Source organism: Artibeus jamaicensis, unplaced genomic scaffold, assembly GCF_021234435.1.
Source record: "Artibeus jamaicensis isolate MK-2021 breed Jamaican fruit bat unplaced genomic scaffold, CSHL_Jam_final contig_391, whole genome shotgun sequence".
Classification (NCBI taxonomy): domain Eukaryota; kingdom Metazoa; phylum Chordata; class Mammalia; order Chiroptera; family Phyllostomidae; genus Artibeus; species Artibeus jamaicensis.
The window spans coordinates 7270807-7294257 of NW_026521814.1; the positions used below are offsets into that span (position 1 = coordinate 7270807).

At 41.4% G+C, this 23451-nt stretch overlaps 1 protein-coding gene across 2 annotated transcripts in view; it reads left to right on the plus strand.

Moving 5' to 3' along the window:
• Positions 1–23451, plus strand: part of CERS6 (ceramide synthase 6) — a 297599-nt gene that overhangs the window by 210557 nt on the left and 63591 nt on the right. For both annotated transcript variants that reach the window (XM_037140703.2, XM_037140704.2), the window contains exons 5-6: positions 9701–9751; positions 13522–13614. In XM_037140703.2, the coding sequence (XP_036996598.2) occupies positions 9701–9751; positions 13522–13614 (144 nt within the window). The remainder of the gene's footprint in view (positions 1–9700; positions 9752–13521; positions 13615–23451) is intronic.

Below are 23451 nucleotides of genomic sequence, written 5' to 3' on the forward strand. Positions count from 1 at the left end.
ATAAATAATTTTTTAAATTATCTTTTGACTGCCCTGGCTGGTGTAGCTCAGTGGCTTGAGCGCAGGCCTGCGAACCAAAGGATTGCAGTTCGATCCCCAGTCAGGGCACATGCCTGGGTTGCAGGCCAGTTTCCAGCAATGAGAGGCAACCATACATTGATATTTCTCTCCCTCTCTCCCTTCCCTTCCCCTCTAAAGATAAATAAATAAAATCTTAAAATAAAAAAATTATCTTTTGATTAATTTTATGCTGCTTAATAGCCACTTTCATTGACTTCATTCCCAGTTTTACACTGGCCCCCTTCTCTCTCTCTCTCTCTCTCTCTTGCTGTGTCTGTGTCAGGGTTGACATTCTCACCATTTTTCCCCTCCTTCTGGGCCTTTCCTCCTCATTTTTGGTCATCTCTTTCCATCATCTGGTTCCTTTATTCCTAGTTACTGTTCTAAACATGGAATTAATTGACCAGTCCATTCTGCTTCGCAGTGACTCTCACTGAGTGTGGAGGGTCCACATGGGAATCAGTGGGGGAGATGGCTCTTTGAGCTTCCTGTCACTCAGACTCTTGAGAATCACAGCCACAGTTTCTGTTCAGTGTGTGTGGAGCCCCTCGGCCAAGGAGAGGCAGGGACTGTTGAGAATCACTGGCTGGAAGGCCTTAGAGGGCATGGAAATGCCACTCCCATTTCTCCTCTCATCGTTTCTATGATTCAGTCCTCTCAGAGACCCTGTAACCCCAGGGCCCATCTCCAAGGAACCCCTTCTATTTATGTATGTTTGGCAGCTCGGCAAATTACTTTCTAAATGGACTGCCGAATATGCTGAAGGCACGTGCTTGACCAGGTCTAGAGGACCAGCATCTTTTTAAAAGCCTGATCAATATGAAAGGCTGCTATCTTTAGATAATGCCACGGGGTCAAGTCCAAATTGTATTTGCACATCACAAGAGCTTTCAAAGCTCAAGCAGATGCCCAGGGCCTCTAGGGAGGAGTGGCCAGTCTGCTAGGTAGATTTACAGGCACGTTTCTGCTGACCCAGGACATGGGGAGAGGATACTCTTGCCTTCTGCGGAGCACTCCGTGCAGCTCCTCGCTGACCAGCGGCATCTTCAGACCACGTTGTTTTCAGCCCAGACACTATTTATCTATCAATGTTTAAAGTCACAAAACATGACATTTTTTTCATTTTGAATTATTTTACAATGTGTATTAAATTAAAACTGCAGGTTATCATTTTGATTGAATTTGCTTTACATTCATTTATTTAAATCATATAGTTGAAAGTTTCTAAAAGAAATTTGCAATGTTCATTAATATTAATGTATATTAATAACATCATTAATATAGATATTAGCATAAAAGTTACACATAAAATGAAAATTAGCAAAGGTGTTGAAGGGCAATCACAGTTGCTATGACTGAGCCTCAGAATTATGCTTCCGCTTGCCAAAACCGAAGTGCAATGGGGTAGCATAACCCTCACTTAGTGAGAGGAATCACACCAAGCATTCACTGAAGGGAAGTGCTTTTCCCCCTCGGACCAAACTTAAAAGGAAAAATATCATGTGGATCTTACACATTTGACTTAGGGTAACTTAATGGTAATCTTCCCAGTACAGACCCATGGCAGACATGAAAGCATTTTTCTCATGTTTATTTCTTACAATAAATCCAAAAGTAAAAGGTTTCAGTATAACTCAGTTAAAGCGCTTTCAGTGAAAGTAGTTTCAGAGTAGTTCAGGGAGCTAGCTTTCTGGCATTTTCAACCATTGTCCAAGGCTCTGTATATCTCATACATAAATTATGCAGATGTCAGCATGTCTCATAGATCATATTCATTGACTGTTACCTTCCCAGCAGGGCTTTGTGAACACTATGCAGGACGTTGGATAGAAGTAGCAAAAGATGAAATTTTGCCCCTAAGATGCTGACCTTGGGAAAAGACCAAAATACCTTCCACACCTTTGATGAGGCAACAAAATGTCTTGAATACTTTATATGATTCATGTTCTTTTCTTAAATCAAAATACTTATTCAAAGAAACTACTGTCGTTCAGCTATAGGTATCTATGGATGCTTGAAAAAAAGTATATGTGTGTGCATATGTATTTATATTTGTACTCAATCATTTAACACTTGCCTGGTTAACTGAACACCCTTTTCTCTGGTCTTTCACCTCAACTGCTACTATTCCTTTGGCTTACAGTAACATATGCATCAGTGAACTGAATAGCCCAGTTACCTTAATTTTTTAGAAAAGACGTCCTTTTTAAGCTATTTTACATTCACAGACATAAAGGGGAAGGTACAGAAATTTCCCATATATCCCCCACCTCCCACATTCACAGTCTCCTCATTAAGCCCCCTCCCCCAACCCGTGGTGCCTTTGTTAACTTGATGAGCCCACAGTGATATATCGTTATCACCCACAGTCCACAGGTTACATTAGGGTTCCCTCTTAGTATTGCACATTCTGTGCTTAAACAAAGACACCTTGATTTTTTTCTATTGCTATGAAATTTTTATTAAAAATATTACTTGAGCCCATGACTACGTACCAAGAAAAGTGTGTTGTGTGCTCTACCTGCCACACTTCATTTAATCTAACACAATCGCCTTGAGTTTTGATGATGATCCATCATCGTGATGGGTGAGATGGAAGCTGAAGGTAGTCTTAAGACTATTATTTTTAAGAAGTATGTCAAGTGGGACTTTAAAAAGAAATGACCAAACCTAAATAACTCCAGATGGTAATGTGAAATGATCAGACGCAATCTATTTTTGTTAGTTCTGTTCACTTGAAACCTCTACAGAACAGCTGATAAATGAAGAAACCCGATAAAAGAGCAGATTTACTGACACTTAAAAAGGCTTCTCTAGTTTTCTCCTTTAAAAAATCATAGAAGAAAATAGCACTCAAGTCTTATGCATATGGTCCAAATGCAAATGAAGGCAGCAGAGCGACCACCAGCAGCATGTCTGCCCTCTGTGCTGGAGCCGGAGTTGGGCGAGTTAGGGTAAGAAGTGTCACAGGAGCCTTCCATGGGACACCGTGTTACTGATCAGAGCGCCTTCCATGGGACACCGTGTTACTGATCGGAGTGCCTTCCATGGGACACCGTGTTACTGATCAGAGCACCATTGCCAACTTGTGTCCCAAGTGATGTACCTGTGAGCAGATGTGCATGATGATAATGAAAATTCAATATCCATTGTGATTTAGGTGGAGAGTGTTAGAAGTCATTTCTAGTCCACCATCTCATGGTGTGTCTTAGTTTTGCTCAGATGCTTTATATCTTTTTTAAACTGAAATTAGTTGGTGTGTATTTTAATAACTACTAAGCACCATTTATTAAGCATTATCTTATGATGCTATGTGATTAAGCTCAGGCTGCCATAACAAAATACCATAGACTAGGTGGTTTAAACAGCAGAAACTTATTTCTCATGGTTCTGGAAGTTAGAAATTTCAGATCAAGTCCTGCAGGCTGTCTCTGGTGGGAGCGCTCTTCCTGGCCTGCTGGTCTTCCTGACATGCCACCCACTCACTGAGGCCTTCACTCGCCTTTCCTCTGAGCACGTGAGGGGAGAGAGAAGTCTCTCATTTCCTCTTGTTATGGGGCCACCAGTTCCATCAGGTGAGGGCCCCCCCTTTGAATGTCATTCAACCTTAATTACCTCCTATTGGCCACATTTCCAAATACAGTTACATTGGGTGTTTAGGGCTTCCACATATGAATTTGGACCAGGTGGGGGAGAGGGGCAGTGAGAGAGCACAGTTTAATTCATAGCACATTCCAAAACAAAGCAAAACAAAGAAAAAATGATATAATTTCTGTTGACCAAGAGAAAAGGCAGGAAGTAAGCCTAAGGGATCTGGTCAGTGATTAATAACCACGAAGCTCTTTGACCAGGGAGGCATGGTCATCCCCTGGATGTGCGGGTCTTTCATGGGTTAAACAAGGTTTGGAGGTCCTTTCTAATCCTAAAGTTCAATTTTTCATGTAATAACTAACTTTGGATAATCAGTTTCAAATGCCCATGATGTTTTTCTCTCATTACTCATTCTTTTAATACCCCGGGTACCTTGGGGAAGGTGCAGTGGAAGAATCTGGCTAATCTGGGTTTCAATTCCAGCTTTTCTATTTAACAGCTAGGGAGTCTTAATTTTGGTACCTCTTTGAGATGGCTTATTTGTCTATAAAATAATTCATGATACTTACCTTGATGCATATAAGAGTGAGAATACAGACTATGCTACTATATATGTATATTTTTAAAAAATAGACAATGCAATTACTTAAATACAAGGGAAATAATAGGAATGTATCTATCACATATAAAAAATCCAGACATAAGCCAGACCAGGGCAGCCTCAACAGAAATTTCCATCTCAGGGTCAAAGTTTTCATTATCTCCCTCTGATAGGAGTGAAAAAAAGGGTAAGAAGTACTCGCTCACTTTCCTCATAAATGAGAAGTGCTCATTAACTGTTAGGGGCACCATCCCAAAGTGGAGCATGTACATGCTGCTCCCATCCTGCCACCAGAACTTAAAGGTGTGGTTATACCACCAGGGAAGACTGGTTCAGAAGCATCATTTCTAGCTCAGTATTGTTTTACTAGCAATTTCTGCCTCGTGGTTATTGTGATGATTTGAAATAGTTCATTAATTTATTCACTCAGTACAGAATTGTGAATCACTGTAACCAAGTGCCTGTTAAGCGCCTTACATCTGTAAATACCAAGAAGATCGGTGCACCTTCTTACTTTCCCCTGACACCTTACTTCTCAAAGTGAGGTCCAAGGTCCACCAGCATCAGCATCGCCTGGAAGCTTGTTACATATGTAGAATCTTAGTCCCAAGCCAGTACTGAGTCAGAACCTGCATCTCCATATTTGGAGAAGACACACGCCACCATGTTCTTTGTCATTTATGGCATTTGTTGCCTGTGTTAACTTGAGCACTTACAATGTTGTTGTGATAATTAAACGAGATAATATATATAAAATACATTAAAATCTGTAAGTGCTTCACAGCATTATTTAAGTGTGAGAGGAAATATAGCAAATCCTAAGCTATTGGAATGACAAGATTTGAGAATTTTGGGGTTTTTAGATTTGTCTTGATAACATTCCTTGATATCGTAATGCCATATGAAAAAACATATATTTCCAGGAAATTTGCTTAATTGCCATGCACTGTCTTGGGTACACAGCTTTATTTTACTATATAGGAAGTTGCTAGGCCCATTCTTTTGTTTTTTAATTTAAAAAATTCTTTTAAAATTTATTTTTAGGGAGGGGGAGGGAGGGAGAAAGAGAGGGAAAGAAATATCAGTGTGTGGTTGCCTCTCATGTATCCACTACTGGGGACCTGGCCCACAACCCAGGACGTGTGCCCTGACCAGGAATGGAACTGGTGACCCTTTAGTTCACAGGCCAGCACTCAATCCACTGAGCCACACCAGCCAGGGCTAAGCTCATTCTTTTAAACTGAGGGTTTTCAGTGTATTTTTTATCATCAATATTTTTTTACCTTTAATATTTTAGCTTTTTGACCTGTAATATTTCCGCTTTTTTAAAAGTATTTTCTTAAAGATTTTATTTATTTATCTTTAGAAGGGAAGGAAAGGAGAGAGGGAGAAAAATATCAATGTACGGTTGCCTCTCGTGTGTCTCCCGCTGGGAACTGACCTGCAACCCAGGCATGTGCCCTGACTGGGAATCGAACTGTGATCGTGTGGTTCACAGGCCCACACTCAATCCACTGAGCTACACCAGCCAGGGCTAATATTTCAGCTTTTTAAGTTCTTAGTTGTTACTATCCTTTACTTTGTGTGATGCATATACAGGTTTTGATATGAATATGTAAATCTAAAAAAAGGAACCTAGAAAAATTGATTTAAAAGTGATAGTTTCATGATATCAATTCAAATTAAAGAAGTTATACCTAGCGCATTAAACTATAAGCAGCCAATCCAGATTCTTACACCACTGTTGAGCAAGTGAACATTATGAGAATCACCTTCTTGTGGGTTTGTTTTCCCCTCTGTATAGTAGGAAAGGCGGCATTTGTCCTGCCTGTCTCGGAGAGTGTTGCCGGGCGTGCAGCATGAGACTCTAGAAACATGCAGTGTGCACGTAGAGGGTGATCTCAGACTGAGAGGTGTATGTAAACGCACATTGTAGGTGAAAGAACTTTGTAAGATGTTTGGCAAACAAGCCCGTGGGTTGAGCTAGAGCCCTATAGCAGCTCCATCAAATTCCCAATGCCTTTGCTCCTGCTTCAGGTGGGTGGGGCCCCAGTGAGGGACAATGACTCACCCACAATTTCTGCGGGGCAGTCAGGTACTGGCATGTAGTGGAAGCACGTGTAGGTGGTGTATATCTGATGCATGCGGGGGAAAGCCTGGATGTTACAAGGAAACCAATGAGCCAAGAAACTTACCGAGGAAAGGAAGCTGTAAACGATGGATTTTCCTGGCTCACTGGGCATCACACCTTTCCTCTCCTGACTGACTGGAATGGGTGGCCACCGTGGAAGGGATGCCCGCAGTATCTTTAGAGGCTGGCGCACACATGCTCGTGGGCTTGGGACTGATAAATTCAGAAAAATACTACGAGGTTTGTTACAGGCTTTGCATTTGACTACAGTCCTTTTCTTTGGTGTTCAGTAAATGAATGCTGAACTGTGAACTTGGGTGCAGTTGCTGGGGAATAAACACATGCCTATGGCATACCTGTTCCTCTCAGGCTTTCAACTAATCGTGGAGATCATAAACACCTTTATCAGAGAGAAAGGTAATAACTAATACTCACACTACAAAATAGATTTTGGTGTGTTGTGCCCAAATTTAAAAACTGTACATATGTGTGTATGTGCCGTTGAATGGACCCTGCGAATGAGTGACATCCACCGCGTCCTGCCCTCAACAGCCCCGCTCCGCTCCTGTGCACTCACCTCACGGCTTCTTTAACGGAGCCAGTCCGTGTCGTACTTGCTCTTCCTCTTTTCCTGCTGCCTTCCATTTCCCAGCACCATCATCCTTTCCTGAGAACCCTGCCTTCTCATGACGTGCCTTAAGTAGGGCAGCTTCCACCGATGTTTCAGGCTTACTGTGCTATGGGACACACTTGCTCATCTCCCTGGTGGCCCAGGGTATCCGTAGAACTCTCCTCCAACACTGTATTTTAAATGAATTTTTTTCTATCCTTTCCAACGTTTGTATCCATACATGGTAATTGTGGAGATACGAGAGTATGGATAATCTTAGCGTTGGTCTTTAATGATAGCTCTTTGCTCTTAGTGATCTTTCTTAATTCCTATGTGTTTAAAAATAAATCTATCTATGCATTTAAATCTGTATTACATAGAAAAAAGACCAAAAATGGACTGTACATTAAAATGTTAATACTGATGAGAATTCAGATTAATTTTAATTTTTTATGTCTTCCTCAATGGGCATGTAAAGATGATGATGTATTAAACTTTTGAAGCCTCCAAAGTATTTTTAGACATGCTATCTCATTTGATCCTCACAAGCACCCTTTGAGATAGGTCAGTAACGAACACCAATGTCATCAATAAGGTGACAGGCACATAACGCAGGCTGCCAGGATGTGAAGTGCAGTGAGATTCCATAATATGTAGAGAATTGAATAGGTAGCAAATAACAAAACCAGAAAAAAAAAGGGGGGGAGGGTCAGGGAGATTTGGTAGTACTTACTTGAGAGGGGGATGTAAAGATCCCTGAACAGTTTTAAGTTTAGGGCATAGAAGGGCTTTTGTTTCAATCTGGCTCCCTGAACAGAGTCCCGGTCCAGGGTTTAGTAGACTTCAGAGGCAAGGTCTGAGACCAGACAGTTTGAGTTTGATTTCCAGATCTGGCACTGCCTAGCTATCAAACCTGGGCAGTTATTTATGGACTCAGGACTTCAAGCTACCTAGCTATAGGATGGGGAAAATACTAGTAGCTACTGTAAGTAAGGACAAAGTAAGTTCATACATGAGATCCTTTAAAAATGTGTGTGACAGTCCAAAGATAAACTTTTTAACTAGTTAAATAAATACCATCATGGAAAAAATTCTTAAAGAGTATATGGACATAGGAGGACTCAACTTTTAATAGGTAATATCATCATTACCATATTTGTTGATGTAAGACCATCCAAACATGTAGAGAACGTTTATAAGCGTTTATTTGAGCTGAATTGGTGATGTACCAGAAAGCAAGGTCTCAAATGCTCTGGAAAAGACAGTTTTACAGTTGTTGTCATACATTTGGAATTAAGGGGGGGATGTAAGGAAGATGACATGAAGGTTGGAGAAAGCAAGGCAGGGAAATCTGTATGATGGAATTGCAGGAGAGCTGACAGATGCTCGACTCTCTCGAGGGCAGTTACACCTCTGAGGGGTCTGAAGAAGAGGGTTACCTCTGGCATTTCAAAAGCATTACACCTTCGAATAAGAACAATGGACAGGGCTTGCTTACAGCGCAGATAAACCTTTATTAGGGCTGCAGTGTGAACACTCGTCACAACTGACTGCCCAGTTAGGAATTGATGATTCGATGGCCCTGTGAGCCTGCTTTCAGTCACTGAATTTGTCAGATTTATTTCATAGCCCCTTCCTCTTTCACATCCTCACCCTCACTGGTACAGGTTGAAAGGATATATATATCGATTTCAGGGAGACAGCTGCCTTATTACAGTGCAGATAGAGCAACAACCTTGATCTTATAGGGTCTGGGACAAAATAAAGAGGTTAGGTCAGTACAAATATATCTGACACTACTCTTTCAGTGACATTATTATCATTTTGAGATGCATAAACACATGGATTGGATTAGTGATTATGTTCCTTATTAATAAGAAATATACAGATGTATATCAAAGGTATATAGATGTATACTCAAAGTGCTGATAGCTATAGATCAGAGGTGCAAAAGAATTAAAAACTTACCACAAAAATATGAGAAATTCTGTGTTGGTATTATTGGATTATTCAGTAGTCTAAGTCTTCACCAGTTCCTCCCTGTTCATTACAAATGTTTTGAATCTGTGTGTACACTTCAATGTTCTGATTATACACTGTTGCAGGTGATTGCTGTCAAATTAAAAATGGTTGTTTTGTCTTTAAAAGACCTTGACTGTGGGCCAGGGAGTGGAGTGTGCCCTGAAGGTTAATTCCCTTACACCGAGAATTAGTCTGAGGTGTCCAACTGAAACAAGTAGTATACCTGCCTATTACTGACCCTGGTTAAGGCATGAAACAACTGATTAACATTGTCGCCTTATAACCATTGGATAGAAGGCATTTTAGGGTGGTTTGCACCAACTGTCAGCATTGTTTATTGATAACTGTTATATTTATAATTTTCATGTGGTCTAGGAGAGACCCCTGGAGGGCCCTGCTTTTGGGGCCTATTCCACAGCAGGGCTGTGTCTGTGGGACCTGCAAAAAAGTATAAAATCACCAGCTAGGACCCCATCCCAGCCGTAGCCTGAGATACTACCAGTTGAGTGTATATTACCCAGTGAGAATATATGATGGGATCCTAAGTGTTTTAATATCTTATTCCTAAAATCAGTTCTTACAAGATAGATTATTGAACCCAAATATTGGGGAACTTGTCATAAATACCTCTTATCCTGCTTGTTTTCTAAAACACATAAAATGTGTTTCTTTGTCCTTTTTGCAGACGCCCTGGCTGTGGAATACAAAACACTGCTGGTACAACTACCCCTATCAGGTAAGGGGCCGTTACCATCTGGATTTCCACACACATACAGTGTCTTCCTTCGGTGGGTTTTCCGACTTCAGGCAAGTCCCAGGAGGTTTGGCAGCTGCCTTGCGTTTTGGCCCCTGCCCCCACCCATGTTGCTTAATGCTGCACGTAGCCTAGGGAGGGAGGGAGTCAGTGCTCTCAGTGAAGTTCAGAATCAAAGCTTAATTGCTTTAGATGGAGTAAGTGTGGAAAGGTGCATTTGCTGGACAGTAAGATGCCATCAGTCCAACGGGGGGAGTGATTCTTGTCTCTAACTGTTGATCTGCTTCTAATTACTGAGGCAAGTCTGACAACCGCTCAGGCCCGTCTTAGTACCAGGTGGGAAAGGCTCATGTGGAGCTGGAGCCGGCGTGCTGACTTCAGTTCACTTCGTGGCTTAGGAGCAGCCACTAACTATGTAAATCAAATGCCATTTTCTTGAACGCAAAAAAAAATGGGCTTATACCATTACACATACACGCTCCCCCCCAAAAAAAAATCATTGAGAATGAGATTAGAATTGTATCCCAGAAGGTGCATCTGCCCACTGAGGTACCTTTGCCTCCGTGCTTGAATTTAGTAATGTTAGCGTGTGGTCTGGTCTCTAGCTCAGTTACTATTTGAATATCAAAGTTCGGACTTGTCTAGAAATTTCTTGCCGAAAAACTTCTAGATCAATTGGGATTGATCTAGATGTTTGTAAGAGAAACAAATGCAACTAGGTATTTTGGTGATGCAATAAATAAAGATACATATATCATGGTAAGCAACTTGTAATGTTGAGTTTGGTGTTTTGGGGGGTTTTCCCTTTAGAGGTGTTTGGTCTTTTGGGGTGTATAAGGTCAACAGGAAGCAGTCAGGCTCTGTGACTTCCCCATCGCCCAAAGTGTCTGATGGGGTGAGAACTGACATTGGCTATTCCTTGGCCAACTTCAAGATTAGGAACATGTTGTAATGGAATTCCACTTTGCATTGCCATCCCTTTCGTGTAGTTTATTCAGATTAGAAAATAAAATAAATAAGCAACATGACATGTTTAGAGAGAGCTGAGTATTCCGGGCCATTTCGTAGAGACTAAAGCAACACTGAAACCCAGTCACTACTGAAGACCATTGTAATTCTCAAGCCCAACTGCTGTTTTATTATCTTATGTACTTGGAATATTGTCATCTACAGCCTTCTTTGTGTCCTGTAATGGTACACTGAGTGGAAAAATCCACACATATAAAACACATCAAAGCCTTCCAGAAACCTTAACTCGAATGCTGAGGTGGCAGCCACGCTAACGCACTGCATTTATGAGGTAAATTCTGTCACGTGAGCAGCGTGGAGACAAATGCCCCCTGAAGTGTAATACCCACTCTTCTTCATGACTACAGCATAGCCTGGAATAACTTTCACATTGATGGCTGGAGCTGAGAAATTGCTTATTTCCAAGAAAATTAGTTACTGGAACAGTGGCTCTAAGTGGAGCTGCAGACTACTTCACAGGCAGAACTATAGATTCCACCTAAAAACTTGAGGGTCTGGTGTATATAGTCACATTTATCTAAAAGAGGAAATGTCATTAGTATAGAACAAAAGATACCATAGGTGGGAATTCAGATCAAGATTGTCTTCTACTAATAAGACATCATTGCTTATTAATGGATAATTCAGCACATAACTCCCAAATTCTAGGACCACTTCATGATCTCTCATGGGAACAGAGATCATTCTTGATATATTCCTTGTACTAATAAAAACAAAAATTAGCGACTTTCTTTTTGTGTGTGTGGGAAAAATATTAAACAGCGTATAATTATTGTACATGTGATTATAACACCTTATGGGGTAGTTCAGAGTCAGTTTCAAGGCTTGAGAGCACTTTTAAAGATGGGCCATGCTCATTAAACAGATTTATTTTGTCTTTAGCACATATGTTAAATAAATAATTGAACAGACTTATAGATGAAAGAGTAGAGGTCTATTTGAATTTTATTAAAGATGCACTGCTCCTTCTGTATGAGGATGTATATTATATTTTTATTGCATACATAATGATTTTCTATACACATGTCTGGTTTAAGTTTAAAATGAGGTGGCGTGGCCTCTGCCGGCCCTTGTACAGCCCATCACAACAAGCACCAGTGGGGAGCGAGGAGCCTGGCACACAGTCCCGGTGCCTCCCTCGCTGTGAGACCCAGGATCACCTTCCAATCCGAGTTAACTGACAGCAGTTTTCTGTAACTATACAATTTAGAAAATGATAGTACTAATTTTATATGATTTTTATGAGAGTAAAAGATTATCACACGGGCAAGCTTTGTCAACTGCCAAGCACCCCACGAATAGGGCAGTTATTCTAATATGACACTCTGTTATGAACTCTGCAATTTCTATAGTGCTCTCACTTGTGCTCATCACCCGCCGTGCCATTTTCCCAGGTGGCGATCTAATGAGAAACTGAATCTCATTAAAACTGCAATTTAATCTTGGCTCCGAGGGTCCTAAAGCCAGCACTCTATTTTCTAGACTTTATTGCTGTCATATGTCTACTCTGAGTACCCATCTCTAATTGCTAATGCCTTCAAATTTTAAAGGAGCACTTGAGCAGGAAATATATTTCTCCAGGGTAGTGCTGAGTTTGATGAACACAGTGATGCTGAGTTTAGGATTGCTGCTAGGGAGAGCATCCTGTCCTCTCTCGTGTTCTGTTGCCAAAGGTCAGTGAGTGGGACATCTATTTTCCGTGATGCCTACGCATGAAGTTGGTAGGGTCGGCAGTTAAGTGAGTACCATCTTCTCGTGAAAGACATTCGTTTTGCTGCTATTGGTCTACAGAGCATTTAAGTTTCCATTGTATTTACCGCATATCACACTGTTACCCTGTGGGTGGTGGTGTGGATACGTTTGTGTAATGAGCTTCAAAGGTCCTTGATTCCTTCAGGTAAAGTAAGACATTTCATTGCAATTCCATAAAACAAAAACAACTGGTCAAAAATGTTTTTTTAAAACACTGTTTTGTTTTTATGGATTTATGTGCAAAGTAAATATTACTGACCTCTGTTGCCTCTCATTCCTGGACCTGTGAGGCATGAAGCCGGTGTCACCTCCGGTTTACAATATATTAACTAAGGCCCAAGTTCAGCACCTACTAATCTGTGGAGGTGTGAATTGATCTCAGATTTTCCTGGCTGAGTGCCTAGCCCAGTATCTCCTGGCAGATTCTTTGCCCCTCTGATCTTTTAAGAAATGTTTCTGAATTGCCTCTTTTTTTTTTTTTGGACGTTTGCAATCTACCGAAAGAAAGATCTGATTAATGCAGAACTTGAAACAATGCCTCACTGACTCATTCTATGCTCCAGTCTCTGACTCCCACCTCCCTGTCCCTGGGCTGTGGAATCCAGCAGCAGTGTTCCAGGGTCATTCTTTTTGTGTACACGTTAGAATACTTTTTCAGGTTGCCTAAAGAATCTCGCAGATACTCATGTATAGCAAAGAACTATAAATGCTATTGTTAAAAGGAATAGTGAATTGGTAAGTATTCATATTGACAGACACATTTTTGGGTGGAGATAAATCAAAACTAATGCCATCAAACTGAGCGTGAGAGGCATCCTTCAAAGCCCCCTTATCCAGAAAGAGATCGGACTAGAGGCTGTGGAGGCATAAGACCATGTCACATTTCAGCCCTGAGCTTGAGGTATTTGGGACCCAACAAGGGTTCCCTGTTATTAACTATTAATCTTTCCTTTTTTCCCTTTGATCCTCAGCCACTCACAGCTGACCTTCACTACTATTATATCCTGGAGCTGTCCTTTTATTGGTCTTTAATGTTTTCCCAGTTCACTGATATCAAAAGAAAGGTAAGTGGGGTTGGGTTGTGTTTGCAGACACGTGTCTTTAATGGCCCCTGGCAGACGGGCACGGACTCTCACGGTGCTTATCTCCGATTTCCCAGCAGTGCCAGCTTAGTCCTGCTTTCCACTTTGATACATAAAGTTCTCTATTTTTGTTTGTGCTGGTGTGTGTTTTGTTCTCATTGTCTCTTCACTCTTTCTTAGTGTTCTTTTCTCTGTGAAAACATAGCAGTGAGTCCCAGCAGTGGTAATTTCTCTCAGTCTGATTCACAAGTCCCTCTGTTCTCCAAATTTAAGAAGAAAATTTTTATTTGTTGCTCCTCGGAGAGAGTTAATTCTCAGTGTTCTAGCCCTAGAGAAAGAACTCTTCTCCAATTTAAGAGCTACCTCATATTGAACATATGTCATGAAAGTAACAACATTTCTACATGAACTGTAATGGGTTCTCCCCTCCCTCCCTCTGGCCTTTGCAGGGGGTGCTTTTGACCTTCTGAGTGTTAAACCACTTGTCCCAGTGGTCATCCTGCCAGCGTTGGGACGAGGGTGACACTGATTCTTCACTGCGAATGTGTTTTTCGTGATGCCATTTTCTCCACATTTTCATATTTGGCTCTTTCCTTCAAAGTTGTGTTTGCTGGCCTGCATCTCAGAGCCCCATCTCTACACACGCGTGTGTTCAGGGCACACCCCTTTCACTGGGCCACAGCAGTGATTTACTCTGCTGGCCAATGGCTGCCTTTCTGACCTCTCTGGTGAAACAGCCTTGATGTTGTGTATGTCGTCTGCTTCTCAGGACTGGGTGGTCCGTGTAAGGATTGGGGCTTAGGTATAGCAGGTAACTCATTGGAACCCGTAATTTGTGGTTTCCCTACTCACGGCACCAAACACTCTGGAGCAGTTTCTGGGAATGTTTAAAGATCTGTCAGCACCAGTGAGATCTCCTCTGTCCTCCAGTAGAAGCCTTCTTCATTCATGTAGCCAGTACTCATAGTCTGCTTATCTACGGGCCAGGCTCATCATGTATCTCACTGATTTGTTTTTTTTTTTATCTTTAGTTGTGCTAAAAATATAAAATTTGCCGTCTTACCCATTGTCAGTGCACAGTTCAGTACTGTTTCACACATTCACATTGCTGTGCAACCACTTTCTAGAATGATTTTCATCTCATAAAACTGGAACTTCATACCCATTAACAACAGTGCTGCATTCTTCCCTCCCCCCAGCCCTTGGCAGCCACAGTTTTACTCTCAGTCAGCTATGAATCTGACTGCGCTAGGTACCTTCTAGAAGCAGAATTAGCGTAATGTCCTCAGGGCCATCCATGTGTGGCATGTATCAGAACTTCCTTCCTTTTTAAGACTGAGTACTATGCATTTTATTTTCTTTGGAGGAACATTTTTTTCAGGTGGTCACACAAAATACATGTATAACAATGAAGGAGGTTTGAATATTCTTCCCGTTGGATAGTTGAGAAAATTGATGTACAGTAAGCTTCTGTAAGTTCTTCGAGGTTGTGCAATATGGGCATGAATTACAGCCCCAGCCGACCGAGCAAAGCCGTGTGATTTACTCTCACATTGGACATGTGCACTGTTCTTGCGTTGTCCTGCCTTGTCACACTCCCGACATGAGAGGCAGCAAGCCTTTCACAGCTCTTTGCCATTTTATTGGTTCCTCTTTTGCTTAGTGAGAATTAGGAGTGCCATCTGATTCAGAGATTACAAGAGTGACTGTCCTTGGCTCTGAGGAGCCTAGTCCTGGCGGGGCATTGCTGAACCAAAAGTCACCAAGCCCTCCTCTGCCGCCCCCCCCCCCCCCCCCGCACTCAATTGAGCTCTCTCATGGTGCGTTGACCTTGTCTTTTTCAGTGAGCCAGGAGGACAGACACAGTCTTCATTGTTTCAGGCCAAGTGATTGTTATCTTAATAGTTATCTCAAGTGGATTATTTTCAACCTTTGAAGTGTATCATTTTGTGTGGTTTTAGCAAATCTTGCATTAGAGTAGCAAATACCTATAAAAAGGGCCATTTTATAATGAGGTTCATAGACTTGATCTCAGGCCAGTACATATTATTAAATTTTAGAAATTAATTATATATTTTTTTCTTATTTAACACCAAGAGTTTTTTATCTTTATTATTTTTAAAATATATTTTTAAAGATTTTATTTATTTATCTTTAGAGGGGAAAAGAAGGAGAGAAGGAGAGAACTATCAATGTATAGTTGCCTCTTGTGGGTCCCCTGCTGGGAACTGGCCTGCAACCCAGGCATGTGCCCTGACTGGGAATCAAACCAGCAACCCTCTGGTTCAGAAGCCCACACTCAATCCACTGAGCTACACCAGCCAGGGCTAAGAGTTTATTTTAGACACCTGGCACCTCTCCCTTCTTTGCTTGGTCAGAGGACTTTTGTATGTTCCTGGTACAGCTGGCTTGTTCTTATTTCATGTGCAAGGTAGGAATATGGCCACTATAGGACTAATGGTTGCCCAGCCCAGGGTTTAACAAGGAAAGCCTTTTCCACTGTTGGCATCTCTCATTGGTGAGCTATAGCCCTTGCTTTTCTCCTTCGCATCTGGCTGTCACTACAGGTCCTTGGTGGTTCCTCTTCATTGCTGTACCACTTCAAGCATCAGCTAAAATGTATGGAATGTTCTGGCTGTGAAATACACTCTGCACCTTCTAGATTCCAACTATTAACCAAACTCTTTAAAAAAGAGCCTGCTTCCTAATTAGGGAATAGAAATATTTGAAGACACCCATTGACAACAGAGTATTAAAATATACTTCTAAAGCCTATTTGTAAGGTCATTAATAGAAAGGTTAGGAAAATGTTTCCTTAGCTTCCCAATTAAATGAAAAATGAGCTTCAATGGTCATTTTCAGTAGGGACAAGGACTTGTAAGTACTGGACTCAAATGCATACCTCAAATTGTTAGAATCAGTACCCTAAATAAGGTTTAGAAATAAATCATTTTTGTGACTTAATGGGTTCCTGAGTCTTTTTTTTTACGCTTTTTTCTAAAATGGCTTTTATATTCACAAAATCTTCCCCTATCTAAGGGTCCTAATACTGCCATCATTTTTAAAAATTGTTCTGCTTTGAAATAGAATCTGGAGTCTAAACATGAGAGGAGAACCTTCATCCTCGTGGTGACAGAGCCACATGGCCTCTCCCTTGGTCACTTCCACAGTTGGTACTTATTTGGTCAGTAACAAGATATACTATCCAACTTCCAAGAGGGAAGGGGCTGGCCAAGGTGTGGTCATTTGGTATAGTGGACTTATAATTCAAATATCCTATTATATGCTACCAAGATGTATAAACCTTTTCGAGGATTTTTCTCCCTTCTTCCCTCCCTCTCTTCATTCCCCTCTCCATTCTTCTCTCCTTCCCTCTTTCTCTCTTCCTTGCTTCTTTTGTAAAGAGAATTTGTTATAGTATCTTACTAAGACAACAGCTATCTTCTTGGTGTTCAATATTGTTTGAAACATTTATTTTCCAAGGCTTCATTTTTGTGAAAATTCTGTTTATAGCACCTGTTCACAACGAGTGTTTCTCCTGCACACCTAAATTTTCTAAGGAAAGCTAATAATATGACCACGCTGGAGCTCAGAACAGCTTGCTTGTGTCTAAACCCTATGTTCCTTTTGACTAAGTGGCTGTTGGACGCAAGGCCTGGGCCCTTGGCCAATGAGCTGGGCTCCTGTTTAGAGTCCTTTGCAGGAAATCATCCATGGCCGAGTCCCAAAGCCCAGCTGGTAGAATCAGCTTGTTGTTCTTCTGGTTTCTAGCCTGAGGGAAAAACTACATCTTGTAAAAGATCCCTGACAGAGAGAGGTATTATGATTAAGTTTAGTGAGAAACTCATTGATGGACTTGTGTTTGCTCTCTAGTAACTCTTATAGACAATAACTTGCGTTCATTACTAGGGGTGCTTTACCTTTTAGGGGTAACAGGCATCTTTTAGGAGTCTGTTACACTCCAGATTTTTCCTGCTTCAATTGTATTTAGGGTAAAAGAAAATGCATGCTTTAATCTTTTTATAAGGAAGCAAGAGTATGGCATGGAATTAAATGAAATGCTGTCCATGAAACCATGTAGCACAATGCTTGACAAATAAAACTTAGAACAATACCTCTTTTTTGCCACATAATGACCACAATTTGGTTAAATCAAAAGAAGGCACTAAAACCAAAAACAAAAGAAACCTTCAAAACGCTGTGGTCACAGAGTTTTGTATTTTCGGTTAATTAAACTTAACAAAAATAATTAGGAAGAGGAGCTACCTTAAGATTGCCAATCTTTTTTCCTAGTGTTTCCTAACACTTATAACCATCAATTCTTAAAGGAAAGGACATTTTAACGTTTTAAAGGAGAAGGGACACCTTGTAATAAAGGATAATCCTTTAAGTTTATCATTATGAAAAAGTTCTTGTTTTTCTCCTTTTTTCTAGAGTGAGGAAAATTGTGGGTGATATGGCTTTGAGGTTAAAGGCCTGGGCTCTGGAGTCCATCTGCCTGCCTGGCGCCGCTCCCGACCTGACTCTGGAGCAGGTTGCTTTCCCTCTTTGTGCCATGGCTTTCTGAGTCGAAGCATGGAGTTCATGGCATCTACCTCAAGGGAGTGTTGTCAGCGTAACATAATTTGTGCTGTGAGAACTGTGCTGGCACATAATTAATGCTCAGTAAATGTTGGCTATTACTATGGTCCTTAGTGAGGTTCACCAGATATTGCCAGCTCTCCACCCTCAGGCACGTCCTCTCTTGTGGTCAGATGGGGCCACGTGACTGGTAGGCTGTGAGCAGAACTGACTTGAGTCGATTTCGGACCAGAGGATTTAATTGCCGGTGAGACCCTCGAAACTCTGTTTTCCCAAGTAGGGCAGTCATCGGTAACAGTTGAGGTGGAGGCTGCGCCCCAGCCTGGTCCCTGAGTGACTGACCCCCACCCTCCGGCTGGTGGTGACAGGCAGTGAATAAGAAGCAGGCCTTTGTTTTAAACCACTGAGATTTCCAGGGCATTGTTACTGACTGTCACAGAATCTAGCTTATCCTGACTGTGCAGTTATTAATAATATGACTAATAATTTCCTAAAACAATATTTGGAAATAATTTGTCTAGATCAGCAGTTCTCAAAGTGTGGTCCCCTGAGAATTTTCAGGAGACCTGCAAGGTCGAAACTGTCTTCATAATAATAGTAAGATGTAACTTGCCTTTCTCACCACATTGAAATTTGCACTGACCGTGCAAAAGTACCCGTGGCCAGCACTGCCGGTGGTGGCACCAACCTGTGTCACCAGTCACTGTGTTCTTCACTGCCCCATGCTTCAGGAAGAACACACAGTTTCACTTGAGAATGATCTTGGTGAAGCTGTAAAAAGTGTTTGTTTTATGACATCTGCATTCTGGAGTAAACATTTCAAACACGTTTTGTGTGATGAAATGGGAAATGAGCATCAAGAACTTCTGAGGCATAACAATGTACAATAGCGTCTCAGTAAAACCACATACGGTTAGTGCTTTGCACTGTGAGCTGAACTAGCTGCTCTCTTTCCATAGAATCTCACTTTTACTTGAACGAATGACTGATAAACTGTGGTTATTACAACTTGTGTTTTTGTAGACATTTTCTGAAAATGCAGGGTGAGCTTCTCAAGTAGTTTCAAGAAAACAATGGACATTATTTGTTGTCAATGATAAAACTCAAGCTTTCAAACAAAATTTTGATTTTTGGAAAACTTGTATTCACCAGCAAGAGCTTGATAGCACCTCAATACTTTAAAACTTTTCTCATGAGATTGGTAGTGATATTAATCAATGTGATTTTTAAAATATTGTATAACAAAATGTTTGGTAGGCTCAGTGAATCAATATTGTGACTAGTGCGTGATGCTGCAAAACCACGCATGAGTAAAAGATCCATTCCAAAGGTCAAGATAGACCAAAGGATTTTATGTAACAGAGCATGAAAAGTTTATTGATCTGGTTTAAATTCTACATTGCAAGTAACCTTGAAGAATATCTTACTTCTCAAGTTTTGGTACAGTACCAATGAAGAATATCCATAACTATCTGAAAAGACTATCAAGGTACTTCTCCCTTTTCAAACTGTGTGGAACTGGATTTTGTTTACATCAGTCAAAATAGCATTCATCAATGGATTGAATGTATATGCACTTATGAGAACTGAACTCTTTTGTCTTAAGCCAGACGGTAAAGAGATTTGCAATCATGATGCCATTTTTGAAACCAGAGATTTAATTTTGGAAACTGTAGTTCTTTGGGCACAAATATTTATGTTAATTAACAAAGAATGAACTTTAAAATAAGTTAATAAGTGTGTTTTTTCACATTTTAAAAATGTCTCCATTTTAATGACTAATGTGTTAAATACTGATAGACACAACCCACATATAACAAATGTGTTTTTGGTGTCCTCAATAATTTTCAGGAATATAAGAGGGTCCTGAGACAAAAACATGTGAGAACATCTCATCTAGCTTATTTTTAACTCTTTCCGAAGAATATGACCCCAGGGCAGTGCCTCAAACTGTGTCAGCATGTCCTTTTCTTAAAAACCTGAAATCACGCCAGATGACACCTGATCGTTCTGCAAGGGGTGAGGGGAGATGCAGAATTCTCTCGCAGGAGCCTCACTGCTACTGCTTGTGGCCCCTTAATGGCTCTTTACAGAGGGGCAGAGTTGCTCATCTGTGTGTCCCCTTCTGGCTGGAGTGGCAATATCCTGCACTCAAGGCTTAGGTTGCTTCCAAGGCAAATATTCCTGACTCTTAGGCCACTGCTGTGGGTTTGGCTTTTCCCCACACTACAGAACCTTCACAATATGGGACGGAAAGAGGATGCAGCTCATTTCAGTAAGCTAGAACCTGCAATCAAAGCATTTCAACCCAGAGCTGTATGCAGGCTGGTGGTACAACAATAGAACAGGATTGTCTGGAAGAGAAATATGGTTTACAGGGTAGTTTTTATGGGATTTTATTCAGAGATTGATCTAACTTACTCCGGTAATCAAACTCCCAAGTTTCTTTGCCAGGGGAGAAGCTCTTACGCATCTTTAGATGTCACAAAGTACTGTCCAGGGTGTGGGAGGGTGACAGGCAGGGACTTCTTCCTCCATGAGGTGCAAAGGGCCACAGCATTGCTGCACTACAGAGACCTACACCTACAACCCACACGATGGTAGGGAGCTCTCAGTCCTTAAGTCCAGGCCTCAGGACTCCCCTCTTCTCTCAGGAGATACTGCTGGCCCTTGGAAGGTCCCACTTTCATTTGTGAGATTCAGTCATTCAGCTTCCTCTGGAAAGTTCCCCACAAGTCATCCTAGGGGTCTTGGGAAAATGCCCACTTTGGCTTATTGTAGTTCTGTCTCTCTGTCTCAGTGAATTCCCTCCTTCTCTTTGCCATAGGTATAGCCAGGCCTGTCTCGTGTTCTGCCCTTTGGCTTCCAAACAAGCCGCACCTCTTCCGCTCACAGCTAATTCGGCACCTTTGCTCTTGATCCCCCTTCTCTTCCTTTCTTCTAGAGTGGACCTTGCTCTGTTTGTTAGTCTCTCACTGACGTGTTTTCAGGAGTCTCCCTCCGTGGCCTCCTTCTTCAGTCTTTGCTCGTGCATTGGTTTCTGAGGAGCCGCCTGCTGTGACAGCAGCCTGGGCCCTGGCGTCCACAGGGCTGGATCCGATCTGGCTCTAGCCCATCCTCATGATGACTTCGGAAAAATGACGTAGGGTCTCTGTGCCTCAGTTTCTTTATTAAACAGAGTTCAAATAGTACTCGCCTTATGAGGTCCTTGTTCAAAGTAGATCACAGTGTCAGACAGAATCCTTGGAGCTTGAGAATTAGCAGGCGAATCACAGGGAGGGTAGATGGAAGTTCACCAGGGAGTCACAGTGGAGTAGGGCTGGGAGAAGAGAAAACAAGCCTCCCAGAGTGGGGACGGGGCGGGGGCGCAGGTACTGCATGGCCAGAGGCCTGCATGGGAGCAGGAAGTAACTTAAGGAGTGAATTCTACAGGGACAGGTTTGTCTATTTATAAAGGCAGGTGGAGAACTCAGACAGCTGAAGGAAAGAAGAGTTAGAAGAGAAAAGATGAGGTTGATGATAATAATGAGTTTCTCTGAACCCCTTCTGATGACTTACAGCCTCATCCCTGCCTGGTTGACCTGAAGGGAAATTTTTTCATCTACCATCTCAACTGCGAATTGAGTCCTTGATTGCCCATTGTCATTTTGGTCACATAATTAAAGTAAATATGAGAATGATAGCTTTTGAGTCCTGGGATATTTTTTATTTTAGTTGGACACAGTCTGCCCCCTACTGATCATTCTGGATGTTTTCAACTTTAATGGGTTTACTTGATATCAAGTGTTGGCATTGCCTTTGTCTTCAGGGAAATATATATATATTTCTGGCCAGGCACACGGGAGGGAATTGGTAGTGCTCTCTCACTGTTTTGTTTTCTTTTGTACAAACAAAATTTTGTTGCATCCCCTGCCACAGTAACAAAATCAATTAAAGATTGATATTAGCTAAATAATTCATCGTAGACAAGAGATTAAGAATTCTTGATCTTGAAATGGTACCATAAATGTTACACAGGAGACAGATTGGGTAAAACTACTTACAAAGCAGATCTTCACTTTATTTAGGTAAGTTCCCAGAAGCTGTAAAATAATGGCCCCTGTGTCAGCATAGACAGTAATGTTACACTTAGACTGCTCTTGTTTTAAAATCTGCGAGCAATCTCCTTGGTTTTCAGATTCTCTTGAAATTGTAGTTATAATTTACCTTGAGAAGTTTGGCGAGGATACCTGCCCAAACTCTTTTTTTTATAGTGTACCTGAATTTTGAGGGTCATATTTTATGGGTTTCTTCAGAACAGCTATGAAAAGTAAATGTCTCGCATATTCTTTATCTGAAGAAAATTGGATGAAGTTGGCCCTGAGACTACACAGCTGCCACATCTCAGTAACATGATCGAGAGTTTCCCATAACATGCCTTTTGATGCGGCTCTAAGGCAGGGGTGTCCAGCTTATTTTCACCCGGGACCACATCAGCCTCGTGGTTGCCTTCAAAGGGCCAATTGCAATTTTAGAACTGTATAAATGTAACTACTCCTTAACTCGGAGCAAGAAGCTTGGCATTGCCACCAGGTAGAAACAAGGTGTTGGGCCACATAAAACAAGGTGGGGGGGCCAGATTCGGTCCGCGGGCCTCGTGTTTGCCACCTGTGCTCTAAGGACAGGGTCAACAGACTTTTCTGTAAAGTTCCATATAGCAGATATTTTAAACTTTTGGACTATACAGTCTCTGTCGAAGCTATTCAACTCTGCCACTATAGCAAGAACACTGCCATAGACAATAATGGAACAAATGGATGTGACAGTGTTGCAATAAATCTTTCTTAACAAAAGCAAATGGAGGGCCAGATTCAGCCTGGGGGCCACAGTGTGTCTCTCTGTGCTCTAAGGTAGAGCACTCTGGACGTGCTCATCTGGTGAATGGTGAGGATGTCAGATTTCAGAATGGCTAGCAGAGATACTTACATCATAGCCGTATGCATTTTAAAAACATTTTGATAGTAGCAATGGTAACTGTGAACTCTTTAACCAAGTAGTTCCTTAGCATTTGGGATATTTGTATGTGACAGTCGTGTCTACAGACCTAAATCTGTATATATTCAGTCTGAAAGGGGAGGAAAATCTAGTCTATTTAATCTAATCTATTTAGTCTAAATTTAACTCTAGATTTAGTGTGAATGAAGCTCTATTCACAGGCTGAATTTTAGAGAAGGGATCATTAAATCATGCCTGCCAGGA